The sequence below is a fragment of the Talpa occidentalis genome, unplaced genomic scaffold, assembly GCF_014898055.3.
Source record: "Talpa occidentalis isolate TD23 unplaced genomic scaffold, MPIMG_talOcc4v2.1 talOcc4.17, whole genome shotgun sequence".
In the NCBI taxonomy this organism is placed as follows: domain Eukaryota; kingdom Metazoa; phylum Chordata; class Mammalia; order Eulipotyphla; family Talpidae; genus Talpa; species Talpa occidentalis.
In genome coordinates this window covers 6,381,150-6,399,155 of record NW_023601754.1, presented here as the reverse complement: position 1 = coordinate 6,399,155, position 18,006 = coordinate 6,381,150, and the positions used below count along the sequence as shown (strand labels likewise).

Genomic DNA, 18,006 nt, shown 5'->3' with positions numbered 1-18,006 from the left:
TCCCAGGCCTGGGAGGCGGGGCGCGGGCTGGGATTTTCCCGCCCGCGCAGCCGGTGAACTAACGGGATCGCCCGCCCCCGGCACGGCTCGCCCCACCCTCCCCGGCCCCGCCTCCGGCTTGCTCCGCCCTCCTACCCCGGCGTCGGGCCCGGCCCGGCCCAGACCGCACAGTCCGAGGAGTAAACGACGCGGTGCGGGGGCGCGCGGCGCCGGCCAGTGGCAAAGCCATGGCGGGCGGGGAAGACCTCGGGGAAGGGGAGCCGGTGTCTGTGGTCACCGTGAGGGTGCAGTACCTGGAGGACACCGACCCCTTCGCCTGTGCCAACTTCCCAGAGCCTCGCCGGGCCCCCACCTGCAGCCTGGACGGGGCGCTGCCTCTGGGCGCGCAGATACCGGCGCTGCACCGTCTGCTGGGGGCGCCGCTCAAGGTGAGGGGGCCTGGAGAAAGGCTGGGGGCGATCGAGGGTTCAGGGTTGGCGCCATGAAAGCCTTTGGGAGGTGCCCCTCGAGGAGAGAGGCTGGAGCAATGTCGCTTCTCCGGGTACACGCTGCCTTGCCTGCAAGCGACGCCTCTTAAGTTAAGGGGAAGCTCAGGGAGGAACAGGGGCGCTTGTGGTCTGCGCCAGCCGAGCTGCCCCGTGCAGCGAGGCCCACCTGGGGATGAGCTTGGGGTCCACTGGCTGCCTGTCTGCCCGGGAGAGGGTGGCCGTAGGCGTCTGGGTAGTAGCGGATCCAGGGGCCGAGCTGGGGAGCCACCAGTTTCCACCTGCTCAGGTAAGCGGGGGGCGGGCCCAGGAGGAGGGGCGGGCCTGGGGCGGGCCCCTGGAGGTGGCGAGGGCTGGATTGGGCCTTGTGAGATAGCAGTGCCTCTGTAGGTGGGGCCCGGCCTGGGAGTGCCCGCCGAGGGGAGATGTCTCCGGGAGAGGGGAGTCCCCGGGAAGCGGCCGGGCCCGGCACCCGCGGAGCACGAGTGGCTGCGCTGCTGGAAAAGCCCTTTGAGTCACCGCGCCACCATCCCGTCCCCCCGCGCTGCCGGGAGGGGAGGGCGGGCCCGGCTAATTTTAAACCGCGGGCCTGCCCTGGTTTGCCTGCGCCCCGCAGTCGACTAGCGCACAGCGCCGGGAGAGGCCCTTTTCCAGATGGCCGGCCCGACCTCCCTTCCCGCTCAGCCCCCCTCAGGCATCCCTTTCCGGCGCGCGGGGTTTCCGGGCCGGGACTCTGGGAGGCAGACAATCACCCCCCATTCAATCACCCCACCCCCTATTCTCCGCCAGGCGGTCTGCACCGAGTGGCGAGGAGGAAGAGAGAATTGATGGGGTGCCCTCCTTTTGCTCCCGGCCGTGGCTGGATGCCCAGTTGCGCAAACTTGCCCCTCAGGCCCGGGGTCTCCCCTGGAATGCGCCCTGGGCCCCCAGCCTGCATTCCTCGCGCTGAGAGCCCGCCCCGCCTCCCAGGGCTGGGAAGAGGGTGGCGAGGATAGTGGCTTGAGGAGTGGCGCGTGTGGGGGCAAAGCATGAAGGCAGCAGCCCTCTGCCCACTCCAGAGTTTTGAGGCAAACACACACCCTTCCCTTGCTCTGCCCTGTTCGCAGGGGGAAACTGAGGTGGGCCTGGAAGAAGCTCCCAGGGGCCACCTCCCATTCAGGATGGCGGGCTGGGGAGAGAGGAGTTCTTGCCTCAGGGCTCCTGGAAGTCCTGGCCCGAAGAGCACTGGAGAGAGAGAAAAATGTATACCTCCACCCCCCACCCCCGCTCTGGGACAGGACCTAGCCCTGACACCCCTCTTCCCAATTAGGGGTAGGCTTGGGAGGTCGACTGCAAGAAAGAGCATCAGAACCACCCCTAATTCTCTGCTCACCCCCTACCCCACCATTGCTCTCCCTCTGTCTCCAGCTGAGCACGCTGCTGAGCTCAGAGACTGTTAAATCCTCCACCCCCAACTCAGTCCTTCCTGGTCTCCCCACTTTTGGGATCTCCCGCCTCCTGTATCTGAGAACTGTCACATACCCACAGGCAGCATATGGGGGTGGGCATACTGGGTGACAAGGTGATTGGAGCCAGGACTCCCCGGTGCTGGCAGTTCCGCCAGGAATGGTCAGATGCAGTGTTGTGCTCATCCCAAATATAAACTGTGACCACAGCCCCAGAATAGAAGGCTGGAGGAAGAAGGGCTGAGAATAGGGTAGGGGCAGGGATATCAGAGAGCTGAGGGAGGGGGAGCAGAGCTCCTCCTTGCAGGAAATGTCAACAGCTGGTTCCTCCCTAAGTCCCGTGAGTGGGTGCCCCAGGGGCACAGACATGACTCAGGCCTGCCTGACAGCCCTTTAGAGGGGAGAGGTGACCCAGAAACCCAAGTGTCTCCCTCTCAGGCAGAAATAAGAGGAGGGGGTTTCCTCTACTGACTGCTTGGCCCTGTGGACAGTTGTCCAGAAGAGGAATGAGACACAGCCCAGTGTCTTCTGCCCGCCCACTCTGGGTACTGCCTCCTATCACCCCTGCAGGCCCTGGCCTTCCCTGGGGATGTACAGAGGCCCGGCCCACTTTGGGGTTCCACCCCACACATCCCAGTGGTCTGGACTTAGCCTCTAGAATTCCCATAGGGGCTTCCTTTTTAAAGGATTCAGAGCTTACAGGCCTGAGAAGGCCTTGCTCATTTCCTCCCAGTCTAGGAGGAAGCTCCTGACCACAGTTTCTGACTCATCTCCTGACCCTGGGGGGGAGGGTCCTGGCAGTGCCCTGGCCCTGCCTGGTGTCCTCAAGGGAACTAGGAATATCTCCCTTCTGTGTAGGAGCCTCACCCAGTCCAGAGATCTGCGTCTGGCCACAGTGGGAGGAAACTACTCTCTGGCCTCGCCATCTGTGCTTCCTTACTCAGAGTGGCCCAGTCCTGGCCTCCAGGTTTCTTTGCCCTTATGGGCAGTGCCTCAGGAGCTGCTCCCTGCTACCCAAATGCCCTTCCACATCTGGAAAAGTACTAACTTTTGCCTGGGCCCCAGACAGAGGAACCCTGGATACTCTGACCCTGATGCAAAAGGGCAGAGGGTCCCTCTACTCCTGGCGGCAGGGATAACCCTAGAAATCTGCTCATTACCAGTAACTGTTTCCCCAGCTGTGGCAAAAGATCAGGGTAGGGCAGGGATGACACTGTCCTAAATGACACTCGCCCTTCCCTCTCCAGCCTCAGTTTGCCCCTCAGAAGCATTTGTGGTTAGGGGGCTAAACTGCGAACCTGAGTTACTAGGACAGAGACCAAGAGGGGCCCCAGAGTATTGTTAAGGGTAATACAGGAAACTGGGGATGAACTGAGTCCTTTAGTACCCTGATATGGCGGTCTCTTGGGAGACTAGAGAAGACTGGGATGTGGGCATGAGTCATGGCCTTCTCCCAGCTTTCCTTGGAGCTGGCATATCCAACTTGCTGGTCATCCTGGGCTAGGGATCCTGGGCTGCAGCCTAGTGAAGGATGCCAGGACCTAGGTTTGGGCAGAAGTTGGCACTATTACTCCAGCATGTATGATGTCTGTGTGTTCATTCATGTTCCCTTGCTGGAACTGGGAGAACCTGTTTGGGGTATTTGTAGAGTCCAGAAGGCTGAGGGGCCATCTCTAGCCTTTGGCAACCCTCCGGGCCCGAGCCTCATACCTTATCCCCTGGAGGATTTCCAGAGTCCACCTGCCCAAGATCCAGGTCAGTTTGCCCAGCTCCATTCCCAGTTGTGCAGCCTGGGGCAGATTCACTGACTTTCTGAGCCTTGGTTTCCTCACCTGTAATGGGTTTATCAGGAAAATCAAATGATGTATGCACAAAGGTGGCAAATGTGGGTTTCCCTCAAGGACCATCGCGTCATGTCATCCAGAAAGTCACAGTCTAGTTGGAGACCCAAGATAACAAGGTCTTCAGAGCACATGGTCTAGTGTTTATAGGAAAGGAGAAGAAAAAGGCAGTTGACAAGTTACTTCCTACAACAGGAATCCTTCAGCATATAATTCTACCCTCTTCTCCACCTTTCTTGTACCTGATGTTTCCTTTTATTAGTTGAGGGAAACTGAGGCTGGCGTTCGGTAAGATACCCTGGCCTGGACCCGTTCATTCTCACTTGGTAATACTGTTATAAAAAATGCTGGGGAGTGGGGCCTCCCCGGTGGCACAGCGGTTGAGCGCTGGGTTGCGAAGCTGCCCGCAGCCTCTGCAGCACCGGTTCAATCCCCGGCTGCTCCCCAGCCACCAAAGGAGGGTCCCACATGGTGCGCAAACCTCTCCTGCCGCCCGCTGCTCCCCTCAGCAGTGTCCTTCGGTCCTTCTGCCTGCTCTGCTCCCCGCTCTGGCTCTGGTGAATTCTCTCACCCTCCCGCGCTTCTGACTGTACCCAGTGCTTGCATAAATAAATAAATAAATCTTAAAAAAAAAATGTTGGGAGGCAGACACTACGGTCTCCTGAACTTGGCCCTGCATCTAAAACCATATGTAACCAGTTGGTTTCAGCTGCTAGAAAAGCCTGAGTTCAGAGAACAAGAGAAAAGTGGGCTAGAGGCTGCAGTCGGGGGGTTCTGAAGAAGGATGAGGAAGGACTTCGCCCTAAGACAGACAGCAGGGAAGTGTGGGAGACAAGAGCCAGGAGGGAGTCAAGCATGTGGGCCCTCACTCTGTGCTGACCCTCAGTGCTGTCTGTCTGCAGGGGCCCGGGTCTGGGCTAACTCCAGCCTGGCCCTGCCCCAGGGTGTGAGAAACAAGGCCCAGAGGTTTGGCTCTCACAATGGTGACCCCAAGGAAGGGGCCAGAGGTGTGAGGGATAAGCACCACCCAGCTGAAACTCTGCTCTTTGCTGCCTGCCTCACCCTACCCACTACTACCCCTGCCTCCCATCCAGGACAGGGATCTCAGAGTGGGGGCCCTGTCCTGAACCAACTCCCAGCAACGAGGCCCTGGCTGGATCAGGCAGGTGAAGTGTGAGGGGTTCACAGCTACCAGCATGGAGGGACCCTGCTCCTCCGAGGTGGCTAGGGGTGGTGGAGGACTCATCTTAAGAACCGAGTGGAAGCAGGTGTCCCCGGGGCCTGCATGGAGAGGGCCGTGCCCTACTTGGCAGGGATTAGAACTACAAATGTGCATGCAGGAAGGGAGAGCATGCTGGGCCTGAGCTTTCTGTAGGTGCGCTGCAGGGGCCAGTACAGGCATGTGTGTGTGTGCGCATGCATGTGTGTGTGTGCGTACGGGTGTGTGCACATAAACATCTGTTTATCAGGTCATATACCCAGATGAGTAAGAAGTCACCAGGTATAATCTGATCACCCTCCAGCGTTCATCTTTACAGCACGCCGCCCCTCCCTTTTCTCAGCACCCTTGGCGGTGGGGACTGTACTCTTATTTGTGGACTTTTTCTGAGTTAAGTCTGTCTGCCTCCCCCACTGGGCTCGAAGGAAGGCAAGGCAGAAGCAGTGTCTTATTCCCTGTTCTCCCCTCAGCATCTAAAGCCAGCCTGATTTGTGAATGCTTGAATGAATGAGCTATTCTATGTGTTTGCTTTGGGGGCCATTGGGGGGCTGTATGGTTGTGGGGGAGATGTTTCTCTAGGGTCTGGGAATCCTCCAGGCCAAGGTAGATTCCTCGGTGCCGGGGGCGGGGGTGTGTGTGTGTGGGGTGCGGATGAGATTGCTGAGTCATGCATGGAATCAGAGGGATCAGAGGAATGTGGGTTGCCCTCAACTGAGCTAGTCCCGGAAGAAGTACCCTAGCCCTGGGGCCTGGCCACCTCCTCTCAAACCTGATCCCAGCAGGCCCTGGAGAAGATGACTCTGCTCCCTGGGAAGGGAGCGAGGCCCAGGCCCGCCCAAGGCGCCCAGGGGGAGGGCAGGCAGCCAGGCAGGAAGTGGGACAGAGAACAGGCTGGAGTGTTTGTCCTATGTCCCATGTCCCAGGCGGGGGTGGGGAGGTGTTGGGGGGAGGTGTCACCCAAGGGCCCACATGCTGAACTGCCAGGAAGGAACTGGGTCAGGTTCTCAGGATGAGCAGGGGTGCTAAGCAGAGACAGGGCTGGGGCAGGAGCGGACTCCCTCTCCTCACTCAGGCGACCGGGTGGTGGGGCGTTGCGGGGTGGTCACATAGGTGGAAACTCTTGGACAGGGTCCAGAACAGGGTGGGCTGGTGGACCAGCAGGAGAATTGCTGAGGTTGATTTTCCCAGTGAGATGGCGACCAGAAGACCCCTGCCTCTCTAGCGGGGGCTCTCCTTGGGCCCTGATAGCTCAAGGGGTGGGACCACTCATATCAAGGAGACTTTGCTGAGCCCTGTATACTAGCACTGTGCCCCGGGGAAGGTGTCCAGGAGAGGCACCATGCGGCTCTCAGACTCCAGTCACCTCCAGGCCTCTCTGCAGACACTCCTCAGAGGGCCAAGTGTCACACCCACGGTGGTGGAGGGGAGCCAGACCAGCAGGGGAGGGAGACGCGGGCAGCAGACACATGGATGGAGCATGGACCTTTTTGTTACAAAGGCTGGTTTCAGGGTCCTTCTGTAGAGTGACTGAGTCAGACCCTGAAATTTGGTTTTCAATAGGCCCTCGGTGGCCTCTGGGGACCAGTTAGGACGGCTGTAATTGTAGCCCTTTTGGGTGCAGGGCAAAGACCCTGAGTCCTGGAGGAATGGGGAACCTATGAATTAGCCCCTACTCCTCACGGTTCTATTCACACACACCCCCCCAGCTCCCAGCTGGATTGCACCTCCCGACATTCTTCACACTTTCCCCTTGGGCTTGAATGCTTTGTGGTCACAGCTTATCACCCCACAGGGCTGTGAACTTCCTCGAAGGCAGGAACTTCCTCCCATCTTCTCTCCATTCCCCTTCCTCATTCGTGTTCATTAGCTCAGCAGGCATTTAGTAAGCACTTACCATGTGCCAAGTGCCGTGCAGGCTCTGCATATCGAGCACGGAGCACCACAGACCCGGTGCCTGAGCCCAGTCAGCCTCTGTGCGGGGGGAAGGGGACTGGCGTCAAGGCTATGGTGACGCTGCTCAGAAAGCCGCAGAAGGGGTCCCACGCAGGGTGGAGTGGGCCGCCCAGCACTGGCTAGAGGAGTCCAGAATGGCATTCCAAAAGATGTTATCAAGTGTGAACCCAGAGAATGGGTAGGTGTTAGCCAGGAGAAAACAGTCCGAACAAAGAGCAAGAAGGCCTGGCACCCGAGATTAGTGGACTTTTGCACACGTTCGGTACAGGAGTAATGGCTGTTGAAGGAACACGTGACCGCAGCGTGGCCCCCCGGCACTGTGCCTCTCTGCCATCACCCCAAGTGGGAGACAGGACATCATGGGGTATCCATTCATATCCTTGCCACCTCTTCCCCCACCCTAATAGCTGTTCCCTTTGCCCCCAGCTGGAGGACTGCGCCCTGCAAGTGTCTCCTTCTGGATTTTACCTGGACCCTGAGCTGTCCCTTGAAGAACAGCGGGAGATGCTGGAGGGCTTCTATGAAGAGATCAGGTCAGAGCTGGTGGAGGGGAAGGCGGGCACCACCCTTGCCCTCACCAGGGGCTGGCTTGGGTGTCAGCAGCCCAGACACCTAATCTCTAGCCTGAGCCGTGGGTCACTTCCTACTGCCCTGGGGAACAATGCCAGGGGAATCTCAAGGCCTGGCCGGTGTGACCGGCTGCCTGGGGTGGGAGTGGGGGAGAGGAGCTCTCCTACATAACTGAGATACCTGTGTTTGCACAAACCCTCCTGTCCGGACAACCCTGGGGCCTGGGGAGGAAGGAGCTGAGCCAGGGCTGGCATGCAGGGAGGTCTCTGGCTGCCTTGGTGTGGGGGTTGGGGCCCTGAGGAATGGTCTTGGAGCTGCTGACTAAGCTGCTTGATTCCAGCAAAGGGCGGAAGCCTACACTGATTCTGCGGACCCAACTCTCTGTGAGGGTCAATGCCATCTTGGGTGAGTGTGTGAGGGCCTCCATGTCCAACAACCCCCACAGCCCAGCTGGCTCAGTTTCTTTCAGGTCAGTGCTGGACAGTGGACAGGGCGCGTGAGAGGCAGGATACATGACCCCTCCTCATTCCTATCCTGACCTCTCTCTCCAGGGCCAGGGCAAATGCTGCAGCCTGACTGCGGTGGTTGGCCAGAGTCAGGGAGTGGAGGAGGAGGTGGGCGGTTCAGGGAAAGGCTATTTCTTGAAGGGGGGCTGTGGTTGTGTCACAGGAGATCAGGGTATCTGTGTCTCCCTGAGGCTCCATGCCCACCCGTCCTTTGCAGAAAAGTTGTATGGCTGCAGTGGCCCAGAGCTCCGTCGCTCCCTCTTCTCACTAAAACAGATCTTCCAGGTGAGGCCCAGAGGTGGGCTGGGGTCGGGTGTGCAGCCCTGTTCCCCCTAAACTCCCCCCGGTGCCTCCTCCGTGCCTCCAGGAGGACAAGGATCTAGTGCCTGAATTCGTACACTCAGAGGGGCTGAGTTGCCTCATCCGTGTGGGCGCTGCTGCCGATCACAACTACCAGACTTACATCCTGAGAGGTCAGCCCCACCCCTGCCCAGCCCCACCATCCCTGCCCTCAGTGGCCCCTAACTGACCTCCTCTTGTCCTTGTGACCCCAGCACTAGGCCAGCTGATGCTTTTTGTGGACGGGATGCTGGGAGTGGTGGCCCACAGTGAGACTGTGCAATGGCTGTATACGCTGTGCGCCAGTCTGGTAAGTGGCCTCCACCCAGCCATGCACCCTTTACCTACTGCCTGTCACTGGACCGTCTTCGGCGAATAGGCTGGAATGGAGCGGGTCTGAGGCCCCTCTAAGCCTCGGGAGCACTCAGTGGCTGGGACTGGAGCCAGTCTTTCTGCCCAGACTCTCCTCTCTGGGCAACCCCAGCCACCCTTTCCCCCACACACACCAGGAGCTGGCACAAGTCTGGGCCAAGCCCCACTCGTGTGCTCACTCCTTTCCCTAGTCCCGCTTGGTGGTGAAGACAGCCCTGAAGCTGCTGCTGGTGTTTGTGGAATACTCGGAGAACAACGCACCGCTCTTCATCCGTGCAGTCAACTCTGTGGCCAGCACCACTGGTCAGTTGCTGCCCGTCCCTTCCCCGCCATTCCGAGCCCTGTCCCCTACCTGACCCTGTGTGACTGCGTCCCTTCCTGTGCGGCAGGTGCTCTTCCGTGGGCCAATCTGGTGTCCATCCTGGAGGAGAAGAACGGCGCTGACCCTGAGTTGCTGGTGTACACGGTCACCCTCATCAACAAGGTGTGTGGGCAGGGGTAGGGGAGCCAAGTACCAATCGTGGACCCCTCAGGCTCCTGACTGCTGAACCCCGCCAACCTCACCCTTGCCCTCCTATACCCGTCCACCAGACCCTGGCGGCTCTTCCGGACCAGGACTCCTTCTACGATGTGACAGATGCCCTGGAGCAGCAGGGCATGGAGACCCTGGTGCAGCGCCACTTGAGCGCCCTGGGCGTGGACATAGACCTGCGAGCGCAGCTCGTGCTCTATGAGGTGGGCTGGGCCCTTCGGGCTGCGCGGTGGGTAGGGACGGAGCGAGGTTCCCCACCGCGCCACCCCCACCGACCTGGGCCTCAGAGGCTCCCATCTGGCCCGCCCCTGCCAGAGCGCCCTTCGGTTGGAGGATGGAGACATTGAAGAAGCTGCAGCAGGCGGGCGGCGGGAGCGCCGAAAGCCTTCTTCAGAGGAGGGCAAAAGGAGCCGCCGATCTCTAGAAGGCGGGGGCTGCCCCGTGCGTACCCCGGAGCCTAGGTGAGAATAACGAAGGCCGTAAGCAGATCCGGAGAGTGGATCCGCCAGCTGAGCCTTGTCCCCTGACAGGCCCTGTCTCCAGCCCCGCAGGACCTGCCTCCAGCCCCGCGGGACCTGCCTCACCGACGGGCCCCGCCTCTGCGAGCCCCACCTGGCCGGCAGCCCCCGCCTCCAGTCCCGCCTCCCCGATCAGCCCCACCCCCGGCAGGCCAGCCCGGCCCACGAGCCCCGCCTCCAGCCCTGTGAGCCCCAGCTCCGGCCTCCGCCCCTCGCTGAGCGTCTTTCCGACCCTCTCAGTGGCGCCCTCGGCGGCGGACAGCTGCGAGAGGAGCGTCTACAAGTGAGTTGTGAGCTCGAGGCCTCCCCACAGCCTTCTTGCCAGCTGTCCCTCCACTCGGCCCCTTCACCGGCCCTTCTCTGCCCAACTCCTCTGCCCAAACGCGTGCTTTCTCTTTCTTTCTTTCCAGACTTCACCAAACTGCTCCTGTTTGGTAAGTGACTGCTGGAGGGCTGGCTCAGCTCTGAACGGACCTCATCCTCCTGAGACTTCACCTTTCTGTCCTGTCTTCGCCACTTGCCATTCGTCTCCCTCCTGCCATCTGTCTTCCTGTTTCTCGGTCACTGACTCGTTCTGCCCTGTCTTTGGCACTCACTTCACCCTGCCCTGCTTCATGTCAGTCTGTCCATCTCCAGTGTTCTTATATCATGACTCCCCGCCCCTTCCTCTTCCCACCGTGGCTGGGAAGGAATCCCTGGTATCACTGCCCAGCTCTGTGTGAGTGTGGGCAGCTGGGCTTTGGCGTGCAACAACGCCACAATTATCATCTCTTCCTCTCGCCCCTCTCACCCAGGGCCCCTGAGAGCCCACCTGTCCCCCAGGCCCATACTGGGCAGGCCAGGCAGGAGTAAGTACAAAGGCCAGCCTGCCAGGCCCACCATGCGCTCAGGGCTTCAGCATTGCTTGGCCAGCAGGGGTCCCACAAACCTAATGCGGTGGTAACTGGAGCTGCTCAGGCACCACTGTCCCAGACTTGCGCCTCCTTGGTTACCCAGGGAGGTACTGCTACATTGGGAAGCAGGTCACTGGGGTCACAGTGGTCCCGATGCTTCAAGAGTGACCCCTTAAATAGCTAAGCCCAAAGATGAGAACATGGATTCTCAAACTGAGCCCATTTTCCCACATCCTCAGTTCAGGAATAGGGCAGGGAGGAGGCCTAGGGCACTGTGTGGAGTGAGGGTAGAGGAACAATCTAGGGCTGAGGGAAGGACAGGGACTGAGGCTGGGGAGACCACAAAAGAGACTGGATCACATGACTTACTTCAGCGTCAGCTGAGCGCCTGTTGTTTGCCAGGCCCTCTTCTGAGTACAGGCCATAGCTCCCAGAAGCTTCCAAACACGCTGAGGGAGCGACATTCTGGTGTGCCCGCTGGGTCAGCTGGCTTCTCCCCCTGCATAAGTGTCCTTGTCTGGAATCAGTACAGTGACCATGAGCAGCAGCAGGGTTGCAAGTTTGACGTTGAATAGAACTTCTCCCTGTGTTGATCTGGGAACATTTGGTTGGTAGTGACCCCGCCCAATGGGGAGACTCAACAGGAGCTGGCCTTGGGGGGCAGGACCTGGGTCTGCTCAGCGCATGGACTATATTCCCTGTGTGTTTGTGTGCCTGCAACTTGGGGCAGAGCCTGGGGGCCCAGCAAGGCATGTTCACCACCCTGGGCTGTACCATGTTAGGAAACCTCACTGACAATTGCTTCTCTCCAGAGCTCGGTTCCTGGAGAATGTGGCAGCGGCAGAAACAGAGAAGCAGGCTGCGCTGGCTCAGGGCCGGGCGGAGGCACTGGCTGGGGCCATACCTGATGAGACTGATGGGCACCCAGGTGAGTAGGTGGGCGAGCACAATCTACCCATGTTGCCTTGCTGCCTGCAGATGGCATGATGCTGACAATTGCTTTCCTTTTCCTAGATACCCGGGAATTATGGGGCTCCCCTGAGCTGGCCTCTGTACCCAAAACATCCCAGAGCCCTGTCTCCCGAGTCCTGCTCCGGGCCCAGCGGAGTCTTGAGCCGGAGCCCAAGGAGCCACTAGTCCCACCAAGCCCCAAGGAACTCCCTACCCAGGAGCTCCCTACCCTTGTATCCAAGCTCTGCATTGGGGACCTGGACTTCTCAGATCTGGGGGAGGATGAAGACCAGGACATGCTGAACATAGAGGCTGTGGAGGCTGACACAGGAATCCCACCTCCACCACCCCCACTGCCCCTACTCTCTGGAGGCCCCCCACCTCCACCACCCCTACCCCCTCCACCCCTACCCCCTCCACCCCTACCTCCTCCATCCATCAAAGGCCCATTCCCACCACCTCCACCCCCAGCTGTCCCTCCTCCCCCCTCAGCACCTGACAGCCTAGCCCTTCCCATCAAGAGGAAGACAGTAAAACTCTTCTGGCGAGAGCTAAAACTGGCTGGGGGCCATGGAGGCTCTGGGAGCCGCTTTGGGCCCTGCCCTACCCTGTGGGCCTCGCTGGAACCTGTCTCAGTGGACACAGCCCGTCTAGAACACCTGTTTGAGTCCCGCGCCAAGGATGTGCTGCCTTCCAAGGTAGGTAATCCCACCCTCATCTACAAGGTAATCCCAGTGGAGAGGGGGGGAGTCAGCTCAAGGGATTGAACCACAGTGGCCAGCCCCTCATTTCCCACATGCAAAAACATAGAAAGCAGTAAGAACTTGGCTAAGGTCTCTCAACAAGGGAATAATAGGGCCCTATTAATCTGAGTTCATCCCAAGGCATTGCATATGCCAAGTATCCGTTTATGGGGTGAGCCCCACAACTGCCTACTTCCAGTTAGGGCCCGGGAGTACCACCTTGGACTGTTGGCCCAGCTAGTCCCTTTCCCAGTCTTACACTGCCCTCCCCCCAACCTCAAAGAAAGCTGGCGAGGGCCGCCGGACCATGACTGTAGTGCTGGACCCCAAGCGCAGCAATGCCATCAACATTGGCCTAACCACACTGCCACCTGTACACGTCATCAAGGCTGCCCTGCTCAACTTTGATGAGTTTGCTGTCAGCAAGGATGGCATTGAGGTGGGGATAGCCTCCTAGCAATGTGGGAGGGAGGTGGGAGGCCTGACCTTTTCCTTTGGCCAGTGGGCATTTCCTGTCCCTTCTTGGTGGGCATGGGCTTGGCATTTCTGCAGAACACTCCCTAGACCCTGGGGCTCCCCCAGATGACATAGGGAGAAATCCAGACCCTTGCCTGAGGCCTAAGGCCAGCACTGAGCAGCCTATGGGGTGGTGGCTGCATCCTCAGAAGCTTTTGACCATGATGCCGACGGAGGAGGAGAGGCAGAAGATTGAAGAGGCCCAGCTGGCCAATCCTGACATCCCCCTGGGCCCAGCTGAGAATTTCCTGATGACCCTCGCCTCCATCGGGGGCTTGGCTGCCCGCCTGCAACTCTGGGCCTTCAAACTGGATTATGACGGCATGGAGCGGGTACCTGGGTCACAGGATGGGATAGACAGTGGGGGGCTGAGCATGAGACCACAAGGTCTGAGAGTCTCTGACCTCCCACATTAGGAAATCGCAGAGCCGCTGTTTGACCTGAAAGTGGGCATGGAACAGCTGGTGCAAAATGCCACCTTCCGCTGCATCCTGGCCACGCTGCTAGCTGTGGGCAATTTCCTCAATGGCTCCCAGGTGAGACAACATGAGGGCTGGAGGCCAGGACTCTGGAGCTGACCAGGCCCAGGCTCAAACAGGGTCCTTTCAGAGCAGCGGCTTTGAGCTGAGCTACCTGGAGAAGGTGTCAGAGGTAAAGGACACAGTGCGCCGGCAGTCACTGCTGCACCATCTCTGCTCCTTGGTGCTCCAGGCCCGGCCCGATTCCTCCGACCTCTACTCAGAAATCCCTGCTCTGACCCGCTGTGCTAAGGTGAGCATCAGCCAGAGGCTGGGCCGAGGCTGGCCAAGGAGTGAGGAGTACTGATTCTGGGCCTGGCTTCTCCCGCTTCGGGCTGCTGGGTTGCTGCGCCAGGGCTTGCTAGGGCTACAGGTGTTTGACGGGCTATGTCCTCTGCAAAAAAAAAAAAGCCAAAAACTCTTTCCTCTATTAGCTGGGCCCCACCTACACTCTTTGGGTCTGTTCAGTCACTGCTTCCCACAAGAAACCTAAGTTGTTGCCACTCCCCCAAGGGCACTTCTCTGTTTCACATCAGACTGAGTTTTTGGAGGGAGGGGGTGGGTCTCAGCCATCTGTGTCCCAGGGCCTAGGCCGGCCAGCCCTCACAACCTTAGGTGGGAGGCCATACACACCCTGCTTTTCCAGGTGGACTTCGAGGAGCTGAATGAGAACCTGGGGCAACTGGAATGCCGAAGCAGGGCAGCGGAGGAGAGTTTGCGGGGCCTGGCCAAGCATGAACTGGCCCCAGCCCTGCGCACTCGCCTTATCCACTTCCTGGGCCAGTGTGCCCGCCGGGTTGCCATGCTGAGGGTGGTACACCGCCGTGTCTGCAACAGGTGGGGGCATGGGCCACAGAGAGGCCAGAGCCCACTCCTGTTCCTCAAACCACTAGTAGGATTCACCACCTCTGACCCCCAGGTTCCACGCCTTCCTGCTCTACCTGGGTTACACGGCACAGGCAGCCCGTGAAGTGCGCGTCATGCAGTTCTGCCACACGCTGCGCGAGTTCGCACTGGAGTACCGCACTTGCCGGGAACGGGTGCTGCAGCAGCAAAAGAAGCGCGCCACGTACCGGGAGCGCAACAAGACCCGGGGACGCATGATCACCGAGGTGGGCCTGACTCCCATCCCCTCCCATCCTGCCAGCTTCCCATACCCCCAGCTCACCTCTCTCCCCTTTCTAGACAGAGAAGTTCTCAAGTGTGGCTGGGGAAGCTCCCTGCAACCCATCTGTCCCAGTGGCAGTGGGCAGCGGGCCAGGCCGAGGTGATGCCGACAGTCACGCCAGCATGAAGAGCCTGCTGACTAGCAGGCCTGAGGACCCTACACACGCCCGCCGTAGCAGAGGTGGGACCTGTGTCTACTGGGGGCAAAGAGCTCAAGGCACCACCTTGGCCTGACCTTCCTATCTGGCCTCCCTTAGGCATGGTCCAGAGCAGTTCCCCAACCATGCCCACTGCGGTGGAGCCCTCCACTGCACCCCCAGAAGAACCCCCAGGCTCCAGTTCACCCAGTGACACTTCTGATGAGATCATGGATCTGCTGGTGCAGTCAGTGACCAAGAGCAATCCTCGTGCCTTAGCTGCTCGGGAACGGAAGCGATCCCGTGGCAACCGCAAGTCTTGTAAGTACTCCCCACACTCCCAGTGCCCACTTTCACCCCATCGACTCCCTCCAACCCTGCTCTGTCCTTGCAGTGAGACGGACATTGAAGAGTGGACTCGGAGAGGATCTGGTGCAGGCACTAGGACTGAGTAAGGGTCCCGGCCTGGAGGTGTGAAGGTGCTCCCTCCGGGACACCAATATGGGCCCCGCCTGCAATGAAAAAGACTGTAGAGTGAGCAGAGACCAGAGCAGAATTCTGGGCCTCTTCTCAACTCCAGGGCCACTCAGTGGCCAGTACTTTGAGCAGTATTACTTGTGTATGCCTATCTGTGTGTGTGTGTGTGTACGTGTGCCTATGCACATGTGTGTGCATGTGTCAGTGCATGGAATAAAGTATTTCCTGACAATCCAAGAGTCTTTTTCCTCTCTCAAGGTACCCAACACGTGGGGTCTGTAATAGGAGGAAAATACAAACGACCGGCTCTTGCCTCACCCACCCCTTGTTATTGCCCACAAAACCATCAGCCACATTCTAAGTCATTTATTAAACAATCCTACCCTCGGACTGCTTTTACCCCCGGACTAGGCCCTCATTGCTCCTGGCATGAGGGCCGTGACACCTGATAGAGCCACCCAGGGCCCAGCAACCTGTGGCCACAAAGTCAGTGCCTATAACCTCTTCATCTGCCGCCGCTCCTGTCGGCGCTGCCGTTTCTCATTGTGCTCTGGTGCTGGAGCGCCACTGTCTGCTGTGAACCAGGGGCCCAGCACATTCACCCATAGGAGGTAAAGGGCCCGGCCTGGAGCCTAGGAAAGAAAAGATAACCTGAAGCCAGGTGCAGAAAATAAAAGAGGAGGAGGGTTAGATGCCCCAGCTCCTTCTTGAGAGCCCCACACCGCACACACCAGAAGCCATATGCACCAGGCGTAGAGGGAGAAGCAGCTGAGCACCTGCACGATGGCTGTCAGTAGGATCACATCCTTAAGATGCCTGTGGATAGAAGGGAGGCTGCAAGGGCCAAAGATAGTAGATGGGCCCCTTCCACCCTCTGAGTTGCAGGTAACTATCTGCGCTATCTGGGCCCTGGCACCCCAGCCCTGGGGCCGCTCACCTGGGCTGGCGGTGGGGGACACTCACTCTGCCATGCCCTGCTCCATGTTGAGGTCCATGCCACCATCCATCAAGGCCCCATCCTCTGAGAAGGTTGCCCGTGCCATCGAGTTCATAGAGTGGTAGCTGGCCCCATATACTGCCAGACTAAAGGCTAGGGCCATCTGCAGAGCAAGAATACAAGTATCAAAAGCCAGTCATTGACTCAATAGAGACACTGAATTCCCAGGCTAAGGACACTTACCCAGGCCCAAAATGAGGCAGATGAGTAGAAGAAGACCAAGGTCACAAGACAGTAAATGGCCTGTAAGTAGACACAGGATCAAAATGGGATCAAAAACTACACTTAAACCTTGGGTCTCAACTTTGACCAACAGTGAGGTCAAGCTGTGAAAGGAAATAGGTTGTGTTTTATATGGCTAGCTAGGGGGAGAAAGGGTCTACTCACTTAGTCCTGAATGCCCAGATTCCTGTTGACATGTCAGCCCAGGAAAGAGGTCTGGGTGTATTCAGGATGGGAAGAATTCAAGTCCATCTAGTACTCTCACCTTCACTTCTGGTTTTGTTTTGTTTTTATCACTTGGCACTTATGCCAGGATCATTTCTTTTTTTTTTTTTTAAAGATTTATTTATTTATTTATACAAGTACTGGGTACAGTCAGAAGCGCAGGAGGGTGAGAGAATTCACCAGAGTCAGAGAGGAGAGCAGAACAGGCAGACTGACGAATTACACTGCTGAGGGGAGCAGCGGGCAGCAGGAGAAGTCTGTGCGCCATGTGGGACCCTTGCCTGGTGGCCGGGGATCAAACCCGCACTGCAGGGCTTCACAGCCCAGCGCTCAACCATTGCGCCACTGGGGAGGCCCACCAGGATCATTTCTTAACTGGAGTTGATTTTCTTGAGACTTGATTGACACCATATCAAACTGCCTTCACCACCCCCACTCCCCAAACAGAGCTGAGGATTGTGGGACCTTGGGTGGGCACCGGAGCAAGGAGGCAAGCACTTACATTGGCCCCCAGTATGATCCGCAGGTAGAATTTCAGGGTCTCTCTGTTCTCTTCAAATATCTGCTTCTTCCCTCTTGTGCCCACTTTTCCCTTAGGCTGCAAAGGAATGGTTAGATGCTGTCAGAACCCTTCTCAGCCAGGGTCCTCCTCACTCCTCCCACCAGTATGGTTAGTTACAGAATTTCATCTACACCTAAGTCACGTCCTCATAGTGTTCAAAGCTGTACAAACCTTAGGATGTTAATCCTTGCTCCAGTGTATCCTATTTAGGGCTAACCGTCCTTCCAGGACCACCAGCTACGATAGCCTTCTATTCGCCCGGGAACAAGCCCACAAACAGTAGTTTGATATCTCCTGCTTCACTGGTAGGGTTCTGCTACCCTAGTAAGGTCCAGCTGACGACTTTTACATGGGGGAATTCCTAAGTGGAGTTACAAGGTGCTCCTCTCCAGCCTCTGCTACAACAATGCATATCGGGTCTCACGCCTACGCCCTCAGGTCCCTCATTTTTAGCAACGTCTGGTACTGTCGGGTTGTGACAATCAGCCCCTCCAGCACCAGTTCTGGCATGGTCCTGCACCCTTTTACTCCCCACCTCGCTCTAATACGGTCCGGTTACTGCATGGCGCCCCCCTCTAGCCGATCCGCTTCTCTTGAAGTCCTTCCTATTTTCAGTCTCCCAGCTCCGGGGGCGGGAGCGCTTTGCCGATGCGGACCCTACCCTACCAGTCTCCTTACCGCCATGGTGCGACGCAAATACCCAGCCAGGAAAACAAGGGAGGGCGACCGAAACCGCAATCAGTAGGTACCACATCGGCAGCACAGGCACTTCCGGTGCAGACCTAAATCGTCAGCAACTGAGACGGAAGTGGGGGCAC

At 58.5% G+C, this 18,006-nt stretch overlaps 2 protein-coding genes across 3 annotated transcripts; one reads left to right on the top strand and one right to left on the bottom strand.

The window, feature by feature from the left end:
* Positions 1–185: 185 nt before the first annotated feature.
* FHOD1 (formin homology 2 domain containing 1) lies at positions 186–15,509 on the top strand. 2 transcript variants are annotated; one of them, XM_037515869.2, is made up of 22 exons: positions 186–428; positions 7,370–7,476; positions 7,854–7,918; positions 8,237–8,304; positions 8,387–8,492; positions 8,574–8,668; positions 8,922–9,033; positions 9,120–9,214; positions 9,322–9,465; positions 9,578–9,723; positions 9,806–10,063; positions 11,486–11,601; positions 11,688–12,322; positions 12,651–12,806; positions 13,033–13,215; positions 13,300–13,419; positions 13,493–13,654; positions 14,048–14,238; positions 14,321–14,513; positions 14,587–14,749; positions 14,826–15,026; positions 15,100–15,509. In XM_037515869.2, exons 1-22 carry the CDS (start codon positions 228–230, stop codon positions 15,180–15,182), a joined length of 3,600 nt encoding a protein of 1,199 aa, XP_037371766.1. In that variant the 5' UTR covers positions 186–227; the 3' UTR covers positions 15,183–15,509. The 2 variants fall into 2 exon arrangements, with proteins under 2 accessions (XP_037371766.1, XP_054552872.1); XM_054696897.1 differs by lacking the exons at positions 14,826–15,026; positions 15,100–15,509 and having other exon boundaries at positions 14,591–14,740.
* A 24-nt stretch (positions 15,510–15,533) lies between these two features.
* On the bottom strand, positions 15,534–17,975 carry TMEM208 (transmembrane protein 208). Its single transcript, XM_037515885.2, has 6 exons — positions 17,867–17,975; positions 17,129–17,224; positions 16,363–16,422; positions 16,146–16,282; positions 15,914–15,998; positions 15,534–15,814 (listed from the first exon to the last, which is right to left on the bottom strand). The coding sequence occupies exons 1-6, from the start codon at positions 17,870–17,872 to the stop codon at positions 15,677–15,679; spliced, it is 522 nt and encodes a 173-aa protein (XP_037371782.1). The 5' UTR covers positions 17,873–17,975; the 3' UTR covers positions 15,534–15,676.
* Positions 17,976–18,006: the final 31 nt, after the last annotated feature.

Coding starts and splice junctions, on each gene's coding strand:
- FHOD1 (XM_037515869.2), top strand. CDS start 228: ATGGCGGGCGGGGAAGACCTCGGGGAAGGGGAGCCGGTGTCTGTGGTC. Junction 9,215..9,321: donor CGGTCACCCTCATCAACAAG/GTGTGTGGGCAG, acceptor CCCGTCCACCAG/ACCCTGGCGGCTCTTCCGGA. Junction 10,064..11,485: donor TGCGAGAGGAGCGTCTACAA/GTGAGTTGTGAG, acceptor GCTTCTCTCCAG/AGCTCGGTTCCTGGAGAATG.
- TMEM208 (XM_037515885.2), bottom strand. Junction 16,423..17,128: donor GGATCATACTGGGGGCCAAT/GTAAGTGCTTGC, acceptor GTCTACTTACAG/GCCATTTACTGTCTTGTGAC. Junction 15,815..15,913: donor CCTGGTGCATATGGCTTCTG/GTGTGTGCGGTG, acceptor TTTCTTTCCTAG/GCTCCAGGCCGGGCCCTTTA.